Raw genomic sequence first — 18,354 nt, 5'->3', positions numbered from 1 at the left:
GAGGTGGGAGGCCGCAGCAGCCAAGCTGAAGGAATCCGACAACTCTGTTTGGAGAATGACCCGACGCCTGACCGGGAAGAAGGAGCCTAATCCACCGATCCAGGGCCAGACCCACCTGGCATGTAGCAACAAGGACAAGGCAGAGGTTCTCGCTGACACACTGGAGACAACTTTTAGGCCTAACCAAGCCAGCAAAATAGCACGGGAAGTTGAGCAAGGAGTTAACAGGCATCTTACCGAGCACCTACCAGAGACCGAAGCGGAAACCCTTGAAGGATGCACCAGGACTGAGATAATGCAACTTGCAGAAAAGCTGGCAAATGGCAAAGCACCAGGAAGTGACGGAATTACCAACCTGGCCATCAAGAAGCTTCCGCCGGCAGCCATGGAATGCCTCACAGAAATCTTCAATGCATGCATGCGGCTCCAGCACTTTCCTCAATCCTGGAAGGAAGCCAAGGTCATTGTATTTCCAAAGCCTGGAAAACCACGGAGGGATCCTGCAAACTACCGTCCGATAAGCCTGCTCTCTGGACTGTCGAAACTCCTGGAGAAAGTTATCCTTACGCGCCTCCGCCACTTTGCCTCTGGTAAAAACATTCTACTAAAGGAGCAATTTGGATTCCGGAAGGACCACTCAACCAACCATCAGCTGCTGCGAGTCGTTGACATAATAAGCCATGGATTTAACATCCACAAATCAACTGGAGTTGTCTTCTTGGACGTGGCCAAAGCGTTTGACAGAGTTTGGCATGAAGGACTACTGCACAAAATGATCAACCTGAAATTCCCAAACTACCTGATTAAGCTGACTGCAAGCTACTTGCGGGAGCGCACATTCCACGTGGCTGTGCGGGAAGAGCTCTCAACAACATGCCCCATCCGCGCTGGCGTGCCACAGGGATCAGTCCTGGGACCTTTCCTTTTCAACCTCTTCATGAATGACATCCCCACAGACCTCCACAAGACTCAACTGGCACTCTACGCAGACGATGTGGCAGTCATCTCCCAGTCCTTCAGAGAGAAAGAAGTAGCTAAGAATATCCAGAAAGCACTAGACATGCTATCAACATGGTACAGCGACTGGCAAGTAGGACTGAACTCCAGCAAGACTACAGCTACACTGTTTACCAAAAAGAGGATCAAGGCACACCCGCCAATCACCCTCAACGGAGAGGCTGTCAAATGGGAGCCAAACAGCTCTTACCTAGGTGTAATCCTAGATAGCAAACTAAGCTGGAGAAACCACATTGAGAAGATTCAACAGAAGGCAACAACCAAGCTGGCAGCACTGTACCCTCTGCTGAAGACAAGGACCATGCCCATCAAGAGCAAAGTCAATGTGATCAAGGCGATCATTAGACCCACAATGACATACGCCTCCCCGGTGTGGAGTGGTTGCCACCAACATCAAAGATCATCTCTCCAAAAATTACAGAACAAGGCGCTGCGGATTGCGTCCAACGCTCCACTTCCTACAAGAATAGCAGACCTTCATAGGGAACTGGGTATCGAGATGTTAGATGAACATCTAAAGAAGCTCAACAAGAAATTCTACAAGGAACTGGACCAGAACTCAAACCCGCTGATCAAGAAGCTTGCTGCGATCTCTGCAAACCCATTTGACCGCTACCCACGACCCATCACAGCGCTGAACCTGTGAAACCAACTCAACTGTGGCAAGTAACACAGATCAAGAAGCTTCCTAAAGAGTGCGACAATACACTCAACAAGAGAACTTGGAGTAATGAGGCTCAAGCCTCGGTATCCAATATCACCACTGACAGATTTAATCTGTCAGTCAGAACAGAACGGTCAGGGATATTTTACCTGCAGCTGCAATGGCCGAGACCGCTCCTGCTCCTCCTCCTCCAGCTGAAAGCGCCGCCAAGAAGAAGCAGCCGAAGAAAGCGGCCGGAGCCTCGAAAAGCCGCCCAGCAAAGTCCGGTCCCAGCGCGTCCGATCTGATAGTGAGAGCTGTGTCCGCCTCTAAGGAGCGCAGCGGGGTCTCCCTGTCCGCTCTGAAGAAGGCTCTGGCTGCAGGAGGCTACGATGTGGAGAAGAATAACAGCCGCCTGAATCTGGCTCTCAAGGGCTTGGTGAGCAAGGAAACCCTGATCCAGCTGAAAGGGAGCGGAGCCTCCGGATCGTTCAAGCTGAATAAGAAGCAGCTGGAGAGCAAGGAGAAGGCGGCCAAGAAAAAGGATGTGGGGAAACCCAAGAAGCCAGTGGCAAAGAAACCCGCCAAGTCCCCCAAGAAACCCAAAAAGGCTCCGGCGGGAGTGAAGAAAAGCCCCAAAAAGGTCAAGAAACCGGCGGCCGCCAAGAAGCCAGCAAAAAGCCCGAAGAAGTCTAAAGCTGCCAAGCCCAGGAAGGCTGTGAAGAGCCCGGCGGCTAAAAAGGCTGCGAAGCCAAAAGCTGCTAAGAGTCCAGCTAAGGCCAAGGCAGCCAAACCCAAAGCAGCAAAGCCCAAGAGGGCGGCAGCTCCTAAGAAGTGAGACCGAGAACTTCAGCCTCTTACAAACACAAAGGCTCTTTTAAGAGCCACCACAACCCCACTTAGAGAGCTGTGCACATAATGTGTAACTGGGAATGTTTCTCCAATTTATCCCATGCAGGGGTTTGTGTTACACTGCCAGAGCATAAGTGTATATGCATTGATACTGCGAGCACTGTAAGGTGCATGTGTAAGTTTGTAGTCCCTAACCTATTTCACTAATACATTTTTTCTCAGACAAACTGACATATTAGGTGACATTATGGTTTTGTTTGTGTCTACATAATATTCACATACACGGTTTATATAAAATTAAAAAAAGTGTAGTTTACATCAGAAAAACGTATTTATCACCATGTTATTAAAAAAAGTGTTTACATCACATTGAAAGCATCAAGCACATGCTATTCCATAACACTTCAGTTTGATCACCAGTGGCACATGGGAGGGGGACATTTACAGGTTTGTCTTTACGTGCACCCATATACAGCATGAAATGGTGACTATGCATGCAAGTCTATATATCACATGACAAAGAATACACAAATATTGAAGGTGCGTTTATCTATATTGTCACACATCAAGTACATATGTTGGTACAAGGATAACACACTTCTTTCATTCTCTATATTGAGATCAGTATCCGTGTGTTAATATTGATCAGGCCATTTCATTGAAAATGTGGTGGCTCTTAAAAGAGCCTTTGTTTTTCGGGTGTAAACGAAGTCAGGGTGCAGCCGGCCTAAGCTCTCTCCCCTCTGATCCTGCGGGCCAGCTGGATGTCCTTGGGCATGATGGTGACCCTCTTGGCGTGGATAGCGCACAGGTTGGTGTCCTCGAAGAGCCCCACCAGATAAGCCTCGCTGGCCTCCTGCAGAGCCATGACAGCCGAGCTCTGGAAGCGCAGGTCAGTCTTGAAGTCCTGGGCGATCTCCCGGACCAGGCGCTGGAAGGGCAGCTTGCGGATGAGCAGCTCGGTGGACTTCTGGTAGCGGCGGATCTCCCTGAGAGCCACAGTACCGGGCCGGTAGCGGTGAGGCTTCTTCACTCCGCCGGTGGCCGGAGCGCTCTTTCTGGCAGCCTTGGTCGCTAGCTGCTTACGGGGAGCCTTCCCTCCGGTGGATTTCCGGGCGGTCTGCTTGGTCCGGGCCATCCTGTGCTGCTGTGTCAGTGCGCGTCTCCGGTCAGGAACTAATAAAGAAAAAAAACGCTGCAGCTGCGTATTTATGGACTGCAGATCGCTGTGATTGGCTGCTTTGGTCCCGCCCTTCGCTCTGATTGGTTCTGTGAAAGCCGTTGCGATGTTCAAAAATCCCGCCTCAGACCGATATCGTCCTAATAAAGTTATTATATATTTAGTGCTTGTAAGTGGGACAATTAAAAAGATTTAATGTGATAACATTAGTGTTTGCACAGATACAGCACAGAGCTCTCTGACATGGAACATGTACTTATACCAAGTATTCAAATGATCTTTAATCGGTGAAATGTAATATGAGGGGTTTTCTTTCCCAGATCATTGCTTCAATGGGACTTTCTTGGTTCCTCTTCTTCTAATGTTCACATTGTGTTATTATTATAAACCCGAACACAGAGACACAAAGAGGCGGAACCGCGCGGCTCGTTTCCTTAATGCCTGCAGTTCCCAGAGCACCACACGGTGGCAGTGCTGCGCTATAAATGGGGCTTCCCTCAATGTCTTCTCGCTGTCACTGCTCTGTGTGATCTGATCAGCTCCTAACCGGGCTCTTTGGCTTCCCTCTAATGCTCCAGTCACAGTAGTTTGCTTTTAATTAAAATACCAAGTCTGTATATGTGTATACACAATGTGTTATAGTTTAAGCACAAATTAAATATTCCATAATGTATTGTGTATTTTCTAAATAAAGATGAACATCTGATGTTAGAGTAATATAACTAGACTGAACAGGGGCCTGTATTTAAAGATATCTATTAAACTTATCCTCATTCCTTATTTATTGAACTATATTACTGAATATGAAATATTAAAATTACCAATGTAAATAAACACTATCTAATACATTTAAACATAAGCTGAACTATATCAAGACTTGTTTTTTATGTTTCAGATACAATATTAGCATTTAAGCTGACTATTTAATTATGCATTAATTGTTGCTGTGTTTTTGCATCTATTTTCCAATGCTTGTCAAACTATTTCACCATTTAGGCAGATATGGATAAGGATATATTTCCATTGTTTCAATATGTTTTTTTTTTTTTTTTTTTTATTATTAATTAATGTATCTTCTCATACTGTTCATTCTTTTTTAAACTATAGATTTCATATTTATCCTGAATAAGTCAGTTAGTTAATTGTAACTACAAATTGAAGAGCTAGTTTCCCCAAAGCAGCACTCAATATCCCATTCTTAATAAGCCTTCACTTTTAATACTTGTTACACTATTACTATGAACAAACATTACACATGAACCTACCAATCTTTATTTTAAGTGGTGAAGAGAAAAACAGTTGTTTTTTTCCAATAGTTCACCTCTTCTAATTAATATATTATCTATAACGTATCCAATGCTGTTTTTGTTCTTTTATTATTTATAGATAAAATGCATTACATATGTATTGGAATCAATACATTAAATACTCTAATTTCTTGGAGACCATAGTTTTGCCCCACAGAAATAAGTAAAATAAAATTAATACATTGTTTGTGACAACCTCAGTGAAGGAAATCTAACAAATAATAATAGTATTATTATTATTATTATTATTATTATTATTATTATTATTATTATTATTATTATTATTATTATGTGCCTAAACCAACATGGTGATTACTTTTACCTAAACAGGTGCTCAAGCGACCAAGTTAATAACACTAGTGTGATCATTTTCTATGCAAATAACTACTTAGTCAAATGTGTCACAATCTCCACTAACCAATCCTACTAAGTAACTATCTCCTATACAATTGCTATAATTAGCTACTCTTACAAACTAGTGTAACATTGATATATGTTGCAACCAATCTACAATAATAATCTCAGGGGGAAGGTATCTCTCTAAATTGAAAACATTCAGTGTTTGATTCAATGTATCAATCTGCATACCTTTCTACTCTCCTCTGTAGAGGAAAAATTGTATGTCGTATATTGTCTGTAACCTGGCATATCACCATTTTCTTGTGTTATACCATGTTTCCACTGCAGCTATGGATTCTGGGAAATAAATACACATATAAGCATACAGTGTCACCTTTAACTTAATATCCATATTAACATGATCTCCTATAAGCATAGTTCTGCCTTATTATACAGATTTTTTTTTGCACAGCTTGCTATATATCGTATAACTTCCATCATGTTTAAAATATATAAAAAAGTAGTCCCAAGGGGGGCACAGGGGGAGCACTGCCAAATCAATGAGGGAGAAAAGGGGGCTGCATCCAGTAGTTATTAAAAATGTATTTATTAAGTGGTCAAAGCAAGAACATAAACACTTTTACGCGTTTCGGGAATTGCGTCCCTTTCTCAAAAAAACTTTTTGAGAAAGGGACGCAATTCCCGAAACGCGTAAAAGTGTTTATGTTCTTGCTTTGACCACTTAATAAATACATTTTTAATAACTACTGGATGCAGCCCCCTTTTCTCCCTCATTGATTTGGCAGTGCTCCGCCTGTGCCCCCCTTGGGAATACTTTTTTATGTACATTTATGTACGTGAAGCACCCACTACAAGGAAAGAGCTGTGCTGCAAAAGGGGAATCTCACTGAAACGAAGATCATCTTTGGTATGTACTTTTTGGTTCTGTTGGGGCTTGTTTGGGGACTTTATGGCATATATGGAGACCTGAGCTAGCCACACAACGCCATCAGTACACATATACCACTTCATGTACCATTACACATGGTTTATCTGCATTTCCCCAGCACTTATATTTGCTCCTATACCTTGATCACAGAGGTTATTATTATTAGTCTGCATGCACTTTGCCCTGAGTCAGCTGAGACCCGTTTATAGGGATACCATCCCTTAATTCTGCCTATGTTTAAAATATAGTTTATATTTCTAAAACATATGTTAGTATGTCTTAGAATATCTGTAATCTAAACAGCTTTTAGATTGTTTTGTGAAATGTAAATAAAGGGAGAGAACGAAAAGCCTGAAAGCTCCAGCCTCATTGTATTATATGGGGGCTATGCACTAAGCTCAATGGGTTTGCGTTCTGATGTTAAAAAAATGCATGTCCGTTAAAAAGTGAGGCCGGGGGACTCGCCCCCGGAAGCCAGGGTGAATGGCAGCTTAGGGAATTAGCTCCCTTCACACTGGCAAGAATCATATAGCAAAGTGACAATAAAAATCACCATAAAAACCTCCAGAAGGCTGATAAATTTGGCGGAATACCTGGGGATGCCAGCCAAGGCTAAATCAAAGCAAAAAGACCCCTCGGTCAAGACATATTTCAACAAAGCCACACCGTCAGCAGCAGGAGGCTCTGTATCACCCACACCGACTATGCAGTCAGAGTCCGACAGCGAGACACTAACCCCACTAGCAGATGACCAGGAACTGGTCAGGAGAAAGGATCTCCGTGAATTCTGCGGGGAAATGAAGACCTTTTTCCGCAAAGAACTCAGGAACCTGCGGAGAGATTTGGACGCGGTGGGTGAAAGGACCGGGACCCTTGAGAAAAAAATGGATACCAACACGAGGGCCATAGTACAAACTAATAAAACGGTATCCCAATTGGCAGAAAAGGTCCGAGAGATAGCAGACAAAACAAGAGGACTCTGAAAACCGAGAACGCAGGAACAATGTCCGCATCAGGGAAATCCCAGAAACTATTACAGTTCACGAGGACTTTGTTCAAAAATGGCTGGAGCATTTGCTCCCAGATAAATCGGAGCAGGATTTACACTTGGACCGCTGCCACCGAGCGCTCCGTTCAAGGCCGCAAGCGGGAGACCCCCCTCGGGACATAATAGTGCGGTTCCACTATTTCCGCATAAAAGATGCTGTCTGCCAGATGGCGAGAGAGGCGAGATCCCTGGAGTTTGAGGGCTTCAGGCTTCAGGTCTTTCAAGACCTGTCGCCAGCTACCCTTGCCAGACGCAGGAGCCTAGGCCCTATAACAAAAGTCCTGCAAGAAAAGGGGACCCGCTACAGGTGGTTGTTCCCATTTGCCCTGCTCGTGGTGAAAAATACCCCATTTGTTTGCCGTCTAGTTTAAGAGACAGCCTAATGTTATTCTATGTTCATTATCTTTATCCCTGCAGCAGATGGTGTGGCTGGGAGCCCGGAGACGCCCGTGGGGATGTGTGCCTCGGGTACCCCTCTGCTTGAGGGTTATGTGGAACCTGACCCAGCCCTGTCCTTGCCAAAGGATACAGGCGAAGCAGAGATTGGCGTATGCAGCACTGCAGGAGGAGGTGAGGCAGTGAGGGCGGCCGATCGACAGGGGTCTCCGGTCGTCCAGCCACAGCTGTTCAACTAAAGCTAAGTCAGGTTTAGTTGAAACTACTTAGAACTGTTTAGAGGTTTTACACTTTTACACTTTTACACTTACACTATCTCACTTCTTACACTTTGTTGACCTGCCGGTGCGAACTACCCTATTAGTTCGTCGGCGCCTCAAAAAAGGTACCTCATGGAGCTAGCCCATGAGGACCGCTCTCCCCTACAGAGGACAGATCTATATAGGCCTGGTAGCACAACCCAGTGGTGCCAGGCAACTGTCCAGTCCGTAGGGCCACAGAGCCAGTACTGGCTCACCCCAGACAAGGCTCTTCCCACTTTGTTTATTTTTCCTGCGTGCTCCCACGCTCCCCCCATACCCCCCCCTCCAGGCCACCTCGCCATATCGATGCGCAGAACACACATAATAAAATATCACCCACACCTACTCCATTCGGGGTCCTACAGGCCCATTCTGGGACCACCCAGGTCATGCAGATCATGAGGTATCAACAATGTTACACACCAGGAAAATGCATACACATAATACGATTTAAATGGCGTTAAATATCATCTCTAACCATGTCAATGGCTTTAACAGCCCCATAAAAAGGAAGGCCGCATTCATAGATTACAAAAGGAAAAAAGCAGACGTGCTCCTCTTGCAGGAAACACACTTCAGTACTAGCAGCTCCCCTAAATATTTAGATAACCATTATAAGCAATTCTACCTAGCGTCTGCCACAGAGAAAAAGAGAGGAGTGGGGATCCTCTTTCATAATAGTGTACCCTTTACAATGCAGACACTCAGGAGGGATAAGGCAGGCAGATTCTTGATTGTTATGGGAATTATCCACGAACAACCGATCACCCTAGCAACGCTGTATGCTCCTGGTGAGCAAAGTCATGACTTTTTCAGAGACTTCTTCCAAAAATTGGCCCAGATAGCCAAAGGCCACATTATCCTGGCTGGTGACTTTAATCTCGCGATGAACCCAAACCTGGATAGGTCGGGCACACCCAGATATGGGCAGCGAAAAGCAGTAGAAGCACTAAAGAAGGGACTTAAGAAAAATCAGCTGACTGATATCTGGAGGGAGTTATATCCCACAGAGAGAAATTACACCTTCTATTTCCATCCCCATGACGCATATAGCAGAATCGACTATTTCTTCATCTCTAGTAGACTGGTCCCCTTGGTCTCCTCTACGAGGATCCATGATATTTCGTGGGCTGACCATGCACCTATAGAGCTACGGTGCACTCATCATATTCGTTCTGATAGGCCTGGTGCGAACTGGAAACTTAATGAATCGCTGGTAAAAATCCCAGATGTTTGCAGAGCAGTAGGCGAGGAAATTAACCAATTCTTTAAGATTAATCATGGTTCAGTAAAATCATACTTTACCCTCTGGGAAGCCCATAAGGCAACCATAAGGGGCACATTAATTGGTATAGCAGCGCGCAGAAAGCGCGAGAGAAACACCAAATTGGTGACGCTCCAAAATAAACTACATGCCCTCACAACAAGGCACAAAAAACGACCTGACCCGCAGATATTAATGGAAATAAAGAACACCAAAATTGAACTAAACCTTCTGCTGACCTCGCAGGCAGACAAATCATTGAGTTGGTCAAAGAGGAAATACTATGAAAAGGCAAACAGTCCAGATACTATGCTAGCGGGCAAATTACAAACCAAACACTCAAATTATAACATACAGGCGATTCGCTTAAAAACTGGAGCCTCTACATCAAATCCGAAAAACATAGTGGAAGAATTCAAATCTTTCTACGAAAATTTATATAATGGAGAGAAAGCGGCACATAGTATCAAAACCACAAGGGCCGTAGAAGATTTTCTGACGAGCGCCAAACTGACGGGGCTAGATGAGGTGGACAGGGGGGTGATGGAAGCGGAGTTCACAATGGACGAACTTACCCAGGTCATAACTGACCTCAAGCCATCTAAGGCCCCAGGCCCTGATGGCTACACAGGGCTCTATTATCAGAAGTTCATTAAGAACCTATCCCCATGGCTGCTCCGAATGTTTAATGCCGTATTGGCGGGAGCCCCGTTCCCGGAGAAGATGCTCCAAGCGTCTATCTTAGTGATTTATAAAGATGGAAAGGATCTGCAAGATTGCAAAAGTTATCGCCCAATCTCCCTCATTAATACTGATATTAAAATATACGCCAAACTAATAGCCAATAGATTGAGTCACATCCTGCCCAGACTTATACATCCAGATCAAGTCGGCTTTATTAAAGGTAGACAAGCTGCGGACAACACCCGACAAATCATTGATCTGCTAGAGATAGCCAATAATAAGAAAATACCAGCTATGATGTTGAGTCTGGATGCAGAAAAAGCTTTTGACAGGATTGACTGGCCTTATTTACGAAAGACGCTTGGGGCGTTTGGCTTTGGGGACAAGGTGAGTGGCGCTGTAATGGCGTTGTACTCTGGCCCCGCTGCTAGGGTCATACACCAGGGATTCCCATCAAATACATTTCAAATTAAAAGCGGTACACGACAGGGGTGCCCATTATCTCCCCTTTTATTTGCCCTGTGTATGGAACCACTAGCAGCGCAGATCCGCAACAACCCGGATATCTCAGGGATCAATATAGACTCGAAATCCCACAAGGTTGCCCTGTATGCTGATGACATCTTATTGATGGTCTCCAGACCCCTTACCTCTCTGCCGAACCTATTTGACCTGTTGGATAAATTTAATAGGATATCTGGATTTAAAATTAACCAAACCAAATCAGAGGCCTTGAATATCAGCCTCCCAAAAGCAACAGAAAAACTACTGAGTCTGAACTTCAATTTCAATTGGCAACCAAAACATATTAAGTATCTAGGAGTTCATATCACTAAAGAATATAAGGTCATCTATGAAGCAAATTATCCCAAACTGATTCGAACCCTAAAAGATGATCTGAGAAAGTGGATGCCATATAAGATCTCCTGGATTTGTAGGATACATAGTGTAAAGATGAATCTCCTCCCCCGTATCCTATACCTTTTTCAGACTCTACCAGTGCCACTGAGACTGAAGGAAATACTCTCACTTCAGTCTGAAATCTCCAATTTTGTATGGGGTGGGAAAAAATCGAGAGTAAACAAGACAATTATGAGAAAGACAATTCGGACAGGGGGACTAGCGGTACCTTGCCTGGTATCTTATTACAAAGCGGCGCAATTGTGTCAACTCACACAATGGCAGATCAAACCAGCATTGAAAAGATGGGTAGATCTGGAGACATCAGTCTGCTCCCCATTGGAGTTAGACAATATATTATGGTTACCTAAAACAGCCATTAAATGGACTGACCGGCCGCTTTCCTCGATGATCAACTCATTGGTGATTTGGGGGGCCGCTAAATTTAAATATGCCCTAACATCCAAACAATCGCTGATATCCCCGTTATGGGGTAACCCCGACTTTGCACCAGGATTACCAGAACACACCTCAGAAATTTGGAAACAAAATAGATATAATCGACTGAGAGACCTGGAGGGGATACCAAATAAAATTAAATCATTTGAACAAATTAGATCTGAGAAAAACATCCCACATTCCAAATTTTTCCGGTACTTCCAGCTCAGGGCGTACTTTAACAAGAACACGCCATACCCACCATTAACTACATTCGAAAAGCTCTGACTGACTGAAACAGACACACGGGGACTCATTTCGCAGATTTATGGAGAAATAGTGGGTTCTGGGAACACACGACAAGAGCAAAAACTGGCATATAGAATTAAGTGGGAGACTGATCCGGGTGAAGTCCTGGAAGAGGAGGACTGGACGGCCATATTTGAGGCGGCAGCCAAAAGCTCTATTTGCACGACTTTAAAGGAAAACACATATAAAGTAATGATGAGATGGTACCTCACCCAACTGAAATTATCAAGGTTTGTGCCAGGATACTCCCCGCTGTGTCCAAAACAGTGTGGAGCATCGGCCGACTTGTTACACATGCTGTGGTCTTGCCCCCGTATCTCACCCATCTGAGAAGAAATTAGAAATTGGATCCAGAAGATTTTTGATCTCACAATTCCCCCGCACCCGTGGCTGTTCCTCCTGAATAGACCATGGCCGGGACTCTCTAAAACTGGTAATAAATTGGTTGGACATTTCGCAAATTCAACGCAGTGCGAGATCGCAGCTATGTGGAAACAACCCGAAACCCCAAATATCCCCAGGATTAGAAATCTAATGTGGTACATATGCCAGATGGAGAAATGAACGAGTTTAGTTAATGACACTGGTGATAAATATCTAAAAGTTTGGTCGCCTTGGTTGGAACAGACCGATATCCCGGGGATTGAGGTTACCACAATCTGGCAATAATAGTTCAAAATGCGTTTCCATTTGAAGGACGGGAACATTGCAGCAGGCATCCCAGGCACACACAGGGAAGCAATAAGACATAAAAGACCAAAGAGATACGCCAACGAGAGCTGAGGGATGATGTAAATCATGATCTGAGTACCAATTTTTAGCCTAAAAGCCGGAGAGGACCGCACTCGCGGGGCCACCATCTCCCTCCCCCCCCCCCCCTAGCCTCACTTTTATTTTATTTCTCCCATAGCGCAGCACCTTAATTGTATCACACAATGCAAAACCGGAGTTATGTTACGATCCAGACTGAATAGGTACTCGCGGGAGTACTTTGGTATCGCACAGGAGTGTTATGTTTGAGAGACTCATTTGATGTGTACTGTGATACTCTATGTATTGAAAACTCTTTCAATAAACTCAATGTTGGAAAAAAAAAAAAAAAAAGTGAGGCCGGGGACGCGATTCACTAAGGCCTTGAGCCCATTTTTTAACGTATGTGCTCAAAACACCCACAGCGTACGTGTTGCTTTTTTCCCCCCTGCTAGCATTCTTAAACTTCCCATACGCTAGCTGATAGAAAAAAAAGCTGCATGTAACATTTGCATGGTGATTTGCCATCTCCATGCAAGGCTGTTACAGGTGATTGTACACTAATTAAAATCATTTTAATAATAGTGTACATGAGCAGGGGGTCTCCGGAGCTGAACCGCATTGGTTTCAGGTCCGAGGACCCCCTACTTCAGGAGATACAGGCCCCGTTATGGGGTGCTGGTATCCCCTGCAGCATTTAAATGTCCCGGTCACGTGACGTGGAAGCTTGAAACTGCAGGGGATACCGGCACCCCATAAAGGTGCCTGTATCTCGGGAAGCAGGGGGTCACCGGACATAAAACCAATGCGGGTCAGCTCCGGAGACCACCTGCACATCTACACTATGAAACACATGTATATTAAAAAAAAGATTTAACAAACATCAATACACGACTCTCCGCCCAAACCCATACAGTACAGTTATGTGCAAAATAACTATTATCCAGATATGGATAATAGATTATTTGCCCATTATTAAACACTGCATTAGTATACCTAAATAAAGTAAATAAAAACAGTAGCCAGCTATGCCAATGAATACAAGCAATAAACAACACGAACAATGAATTAATTAAACCATTAACCAATGAAACCAATTAATTCCTAAACCAAATCAAAATGAATAGTAATACTAACCAATCAAACCAATGAATTAATACAACATTAATGAATGTAAACATTAAAAGACAAAGAAATAAATTCAAACAATATCTGAAATAACCATACAATGCGTTAGCTAATATAACACAACATTAACTACAAACGAACACCAATCGCAAACATTTTATTAGCATTAAGCAGGAAACAAACAAACAATCACATCCACATAAGAAATTGAAATTAAAACAACCAACAGCAATACCAAGCCACAAATGCCCCCCAAATATTGTCATAGTAATGTATGCATCTGAACCTTAAAGTGGTACAGATTAATATATTATCAGTCAATGTGCCTCCCCCAAAAATAAAAAAAACACATCCAAAGAAGAAACCTGTAATAATAGACATTTACAAACATTCAATATAGTACTTACCATTAGAAGCGGTGCCCCTCCGACTCCCGGGGTAATAGGAAGCTCACGTACCTTGAAGGCCTCAAACAGCATCCGATGCCATCGCCATGAAGATTCGGATCAGGTACCCAAATCTTCTTTTTTCTTTCTTTAATCACCATCTTCTATCTTCATCTGTCAGTCCAAAAAACCCCATGGTGAATCCCAACCGTTGTTGTCTCGTCGTCTTCTTCGGCTCAAATGAGGCGTCACGGTCTTAAATACGGCTTGTGATGTCACATTTAGCCTCAAAATGGTTAACAGTCACCTGATTGGCTGTTAAAACCATGTTCCGACTATAATTTTTTTTTTTTTTTTTACATGACGTCACTTAAAGGGAATGATGCCAGCCAATCAGATTGGCGTTTGTAGTTAACATGTTCGTTTGTAGTTAATGTTGTATTATGTTAGCTAATGCATTTAATGGTTATTTCAGATATTGTTTGAATGTATTTCTTTGTCTTTTAATGTTTACATTCATTAATGTTGTAGTAATTAATTGGCTTGATTGGTTAGTGTTACTATTCATTTTGAGTTGGTTTAGAAATTAATTGTTTTGATTGGTTAATGGTTTAACTAATTCATTGTTGATGTTGTTATTGATTGTATTCATTGGATTAGCTGGCTACTGTTTTTATTTAGTGAAGTATGTTTTTTTGGAGTTAGGTTTTATTATTGTGTATCTGGTGCATTAATGTATTGTAATTAGGGTGCCCGTTGAGTGCTATAGAGGCTTATCATGCCCATATTATTATTATATGGGTATGATGTACCACTATACTACTCAATGGGTACAGGGTGGGTATAGTCAGTTCAGGGTGGGTGCTTAGGCCTCCCGGGTTTGTATCGGGGCAGGCTGGGTTAACTCCTTAATGATTATAGCGGTTAGTAAACGCTAAGGTGATTAAGGGGTTAGGGGCCATTAGAATGTCTTTATTATGTATATTCTGTATGCTTTCTTTCAACGGAGGACAGAGAGACCTGTTGTTGTGGTAAGTATAACTGTATTTATTTACTTTATTTATGTATGCTAATGCAGTATTTAATAATGGGCAAATAATCTATTATCCATATCTGAATAATAGTTATTTTGCACATTATTGTACTGTATGTGTTAGGGGGGTGTATTTAGTTAGAAATAATGTTTAGTATTTTTGTAGGCACAACATTGGTACCGCAGGCCCGCGGGTACCACGGGACTCCCGCGGGGTCAGCCGGGTACACCCGCCGGCCTGTTGTATGGGAGTTGCGCATGCAAAAATGTAGAGCAAGAAATTTTTCAAAGTCCAGCTTTTTTTGCGTCTACCTTGAGCTGACGTGTTCTGTTGAACGCAACTTTCGCGTATGCTAAAGTTACGTAGCTTTGTGCATCCCGCTTAAGGGCAGAATTTAACGCTAACAGGGTAACGAACGAGCAAAGTTGGACTTTGAAATATTCCTGAGAAAAGTCAGTTTTAGAGCGCAAAGTGCCTGTTTGCGTGGCTTAGTGCATCGTGTTCAGCGTAACATCACGTTCTAAGAGCACTTTGCGCTCTAAAAACGACTTAACGAAGCTTAGTGCATGACCCCCTATGTCTTTATTTGTATAGCACCATTAATGTACATAGCAATTCCCATTAGTAATACACGTGGTAATCATATAAATAACACATAATATATAAATAACAGGTGAAGGGAATAAGTGCTTCAGACAAATGTAACATTTAGGAAGAGGAGTCCCTGCTCCAAGGAGCTTACAATCTAATTTTCGAGTGTCTGTTGCACAGTCTCAGGGGGCACATCTTAATCTATCACCACGTTAGGATCAGAATAAGATCTGAAACTGATTGGGTTCCCATTTCATAGATTTCACGCTTCCCTAGCAAATCATGCAAACAGGGCTGTGGCCAATCACAGCATTAATGATGCACAGGAGCCATTCAGGACACATGGTCTTGTCTGAAATGGCCAATCAGGGCTTGAAGTGGGTGATTGCAAATTAAAGGGCAGCGGATAGAAATATAAATCGGTCAATGGGAGCAGCATCCACCAACGGGGCCCAACAATGGCTTCCATGGCTGACAAGATGTCCCATGCTGGGCTCGGCATCCGGATATTTGGATGGATGACAAAATGTTCTGCTTTTTGGGTTGATTGCCCCCTGGTCTGATCTTCTCCCACGGTCACTCCCCCTTGTATTCCTGCACCGCTCTTCACCTCCAGTCGCAGAATTTGCCAGTTCTCTCGACATGCGAGCTGCACAAAGGGTTTCTCAGCCCTGCATGTACAGAGACCTTAGCTATGCTTGTGATGGAATGAGGCCCAGGGACCGGTTAATAAAGGTTACGCCCTGTCACTTGGGTTCATCTGGCTCCAAGGCCCCTGAGATACAGGTTTTTTTTGCATGCCTGGTTGCACCTTGCATCCCATGTAAATGGAATGCTTTATTTCTAATGTGTTCTGTCAAGAGACCGGGACTCTTTTGTGGGATCAAGCACCAGAGAGGACACAGAGATAAACAAATAAACGGGTATTAATTTCAGCCGACGCCACCAACATGACTTTAACGGAGCAGATTCCACTTTTGCCGTAGGTCATGAGTTTCCAAGCACCGCTGGATGCAAGTTGTGGAAAGGTAACTTCAAATCTCCAGCTTGGCGTACAAGCAGCCTCGACTTCAGGTGTCTCTGGCACATCCTCAGAGCCCCCCGCTTAGTCTATCTTCACGCCAACCCAGGAGAGGCTTGTGGAACTCAAATTGTTCGCTGCTTTTCTAGGTTGCAGTTCTCAATGGAAAATCATGGAGAACGGGGCAACGACCAATCCCAGCATTGATGCTGAATGGGGAGCCAATCACAGAATGAGGGCTCATCTGTGTTGGCCAATCCGGTCTGAGCTTGTGACAGGGAGGCTGAGGCAAGGAAGGTGGGAATTATGAACCAGACAATGAGAACAGCGCCTACCTCCCTCCTGTTCTCAGTGCCAGCTCACTATCTCTTGGTGAGATAGGTGCCTGTGTCTGGGCACTGGATCTATATCATGAATACATTGCATCCCTATGGTATTAATACCGATTGGGAGCTTAAACATTTCCTAATCTAACTAAAGAAATATGTTTAAGTTTTTGCTTGCTTCTGCTTTTTGCTTCTCTGGTATTGTTATAATGTCATTTAGATATATGTTGTTGCTCACCATATGGGATATTATGTATACTGTATTATCAGTATATTTATGATATGCTATATTTCTATTATTAATATATTTATTTTTATATTTATCTTCTTTATTATGGTTTTCATTTTTGACAATTTCTTATTTTTATTTCTTTCATTTATATTGATATAAGACAGGTTATTATTTATGATTATTATAATTGTTTTATTATGTTGAGTGATTATAATATACTTTTCAATATTGCTTATTGTAATATAATATATATTTTGTACCTGTCTTTTATCTTTCTTTATTATATCATTTCTTTATATTCTAATCCATTCCTTGTTTTCATCTATGTTGCTTGAATGTTGGTTTTAAATGATCTTTTGCTACTACTGTTTATACTATTGTACAGTAGTTTTGCAATAAGTTGTTTATTTGTTGTTATATATGTACTATGTATACACTTGTATGTTGTTATCCTTCTCTCCCCTTCTACACACCACTATGCTTGTATAGATGGAACGGCAGTCTCATTAATTAACCTGCAGCTGCATATAGGAGTTGCCGTTCTAAATCAATTTATTATTGACCTATCACAGTCAAGCTGGTGGTATATAGAGGTGTATGAGATAGTTCACCACTCACTCTTTGACAAAGTCCCTTACGGGATGAAACGCGTAAGAGGTTCCTAGCTTCATGATGTTTGTTCCCTTTTTTTCAATAAATTAGTCGTTTTTTTGTTAAAACTGCGTGTGGTTCTCTTCTTACCTCAGTGCACCGCTTCTTTGTTTGGCTGTTCCGGTACCTTTGCTGGTTGCACGTGGATTCCAGGACACACATCACTGCAGGCATTCACTCAACGGTTCTTCAACTTTATCTCTTTGGCTACACCGGATCAAGCAGCGTGACAGCAGATATTATCATTGGCAGAGGAGACGGTGGGTGACTTAGCGTCAGCCTGGCTGTTCTCTGGATGGTTTTCGCCTCTTAGCGTCACCTCACCTTACCCCTTGCCCCAGCCTGCTCCACTGGGTCCGCTTAATACGCTTGTTTAGAGTGATAGTTATATGCTGCAGATGTGTGCCATTATGTTCTAAGAATAAGACATTCTACGCTTTGGCCCTTGAGCACCGGCAGCAGAATTCTTCTGTGTTCCCTCTGGCCTCTGTCTGGGCAGACAATGACTTTGCTCTTCGGACCGACGCCTGTGAGATTGGAGGCCTGCCCATCCCCATCCTCTATTGTCTACAAACTCCCTGTGGAACCAGCCTAACCAGGGTTCATG

General features: G+C 43.2%; 2 protein-coding genes across 2 annotated transcripts; one reads left to right on the top strand and one right to left on the bottom strand.

The window, feature by feature from the left end:
- Positions 1 to 1,707: 1,707 nt before the first annotated feature.
- Positions 1,708 to 3,257, top strand: LOC142475827 (histone H1-like). The gene has a single exon (XM_075581553.1). The coding sequence runs from the start codon at positions 1,842 to 1,844 to the stop codon at positions 2,496 to 2,498; it is 657 nt and encodes a 218-aa protein (XP_075437668.1). The 5' UTR covers positions 1,708 to 1,841; the 3' UTR covers positions 2,499 to 3,257.
- Positions 2,825 to 3,675, bottom strand: LOC142475828 (histone H3). The gene has a single exon (XM_075581554.1). The coding sequence runs from the start codon at positions 3,648 to 3,650 to the stop codon at positions 3,240 to 3,242; it is 411 nt and encodes a 136-aa protein (XP_075437669.1). The 5' UTR covers positions 3,651 to 3,675; the 3' UTR covers positions 2,825 to 3,239.
- Between the last annotated feature and the right edge of the window lie 14,679 nt (positions 3,676 to 18,354).

The sequence above is a fragment of the Ascaphus truei genome, unplaced genomic scaffold (genome assembly GCF_040206685.1).
Source record: "Ascaphus truei isolate aAscTru1 unplaced genomic scaffold, aAscTru1.hap1 HAP1_SCAFFOLD_1407, whole genome shotgun sequence".
NCBI classification, from domain to species: domain Eukaryota; kingdom Metazoa; phylum Chordata; class Amphibia; order Anura; family Ascaphidae; genus Ascaphus; species Ascaphus truei.
Note: the sequence above shows the minus strand (reverse complement) of the source record. Positions and strands in the feature narration are given on the sequence as shown.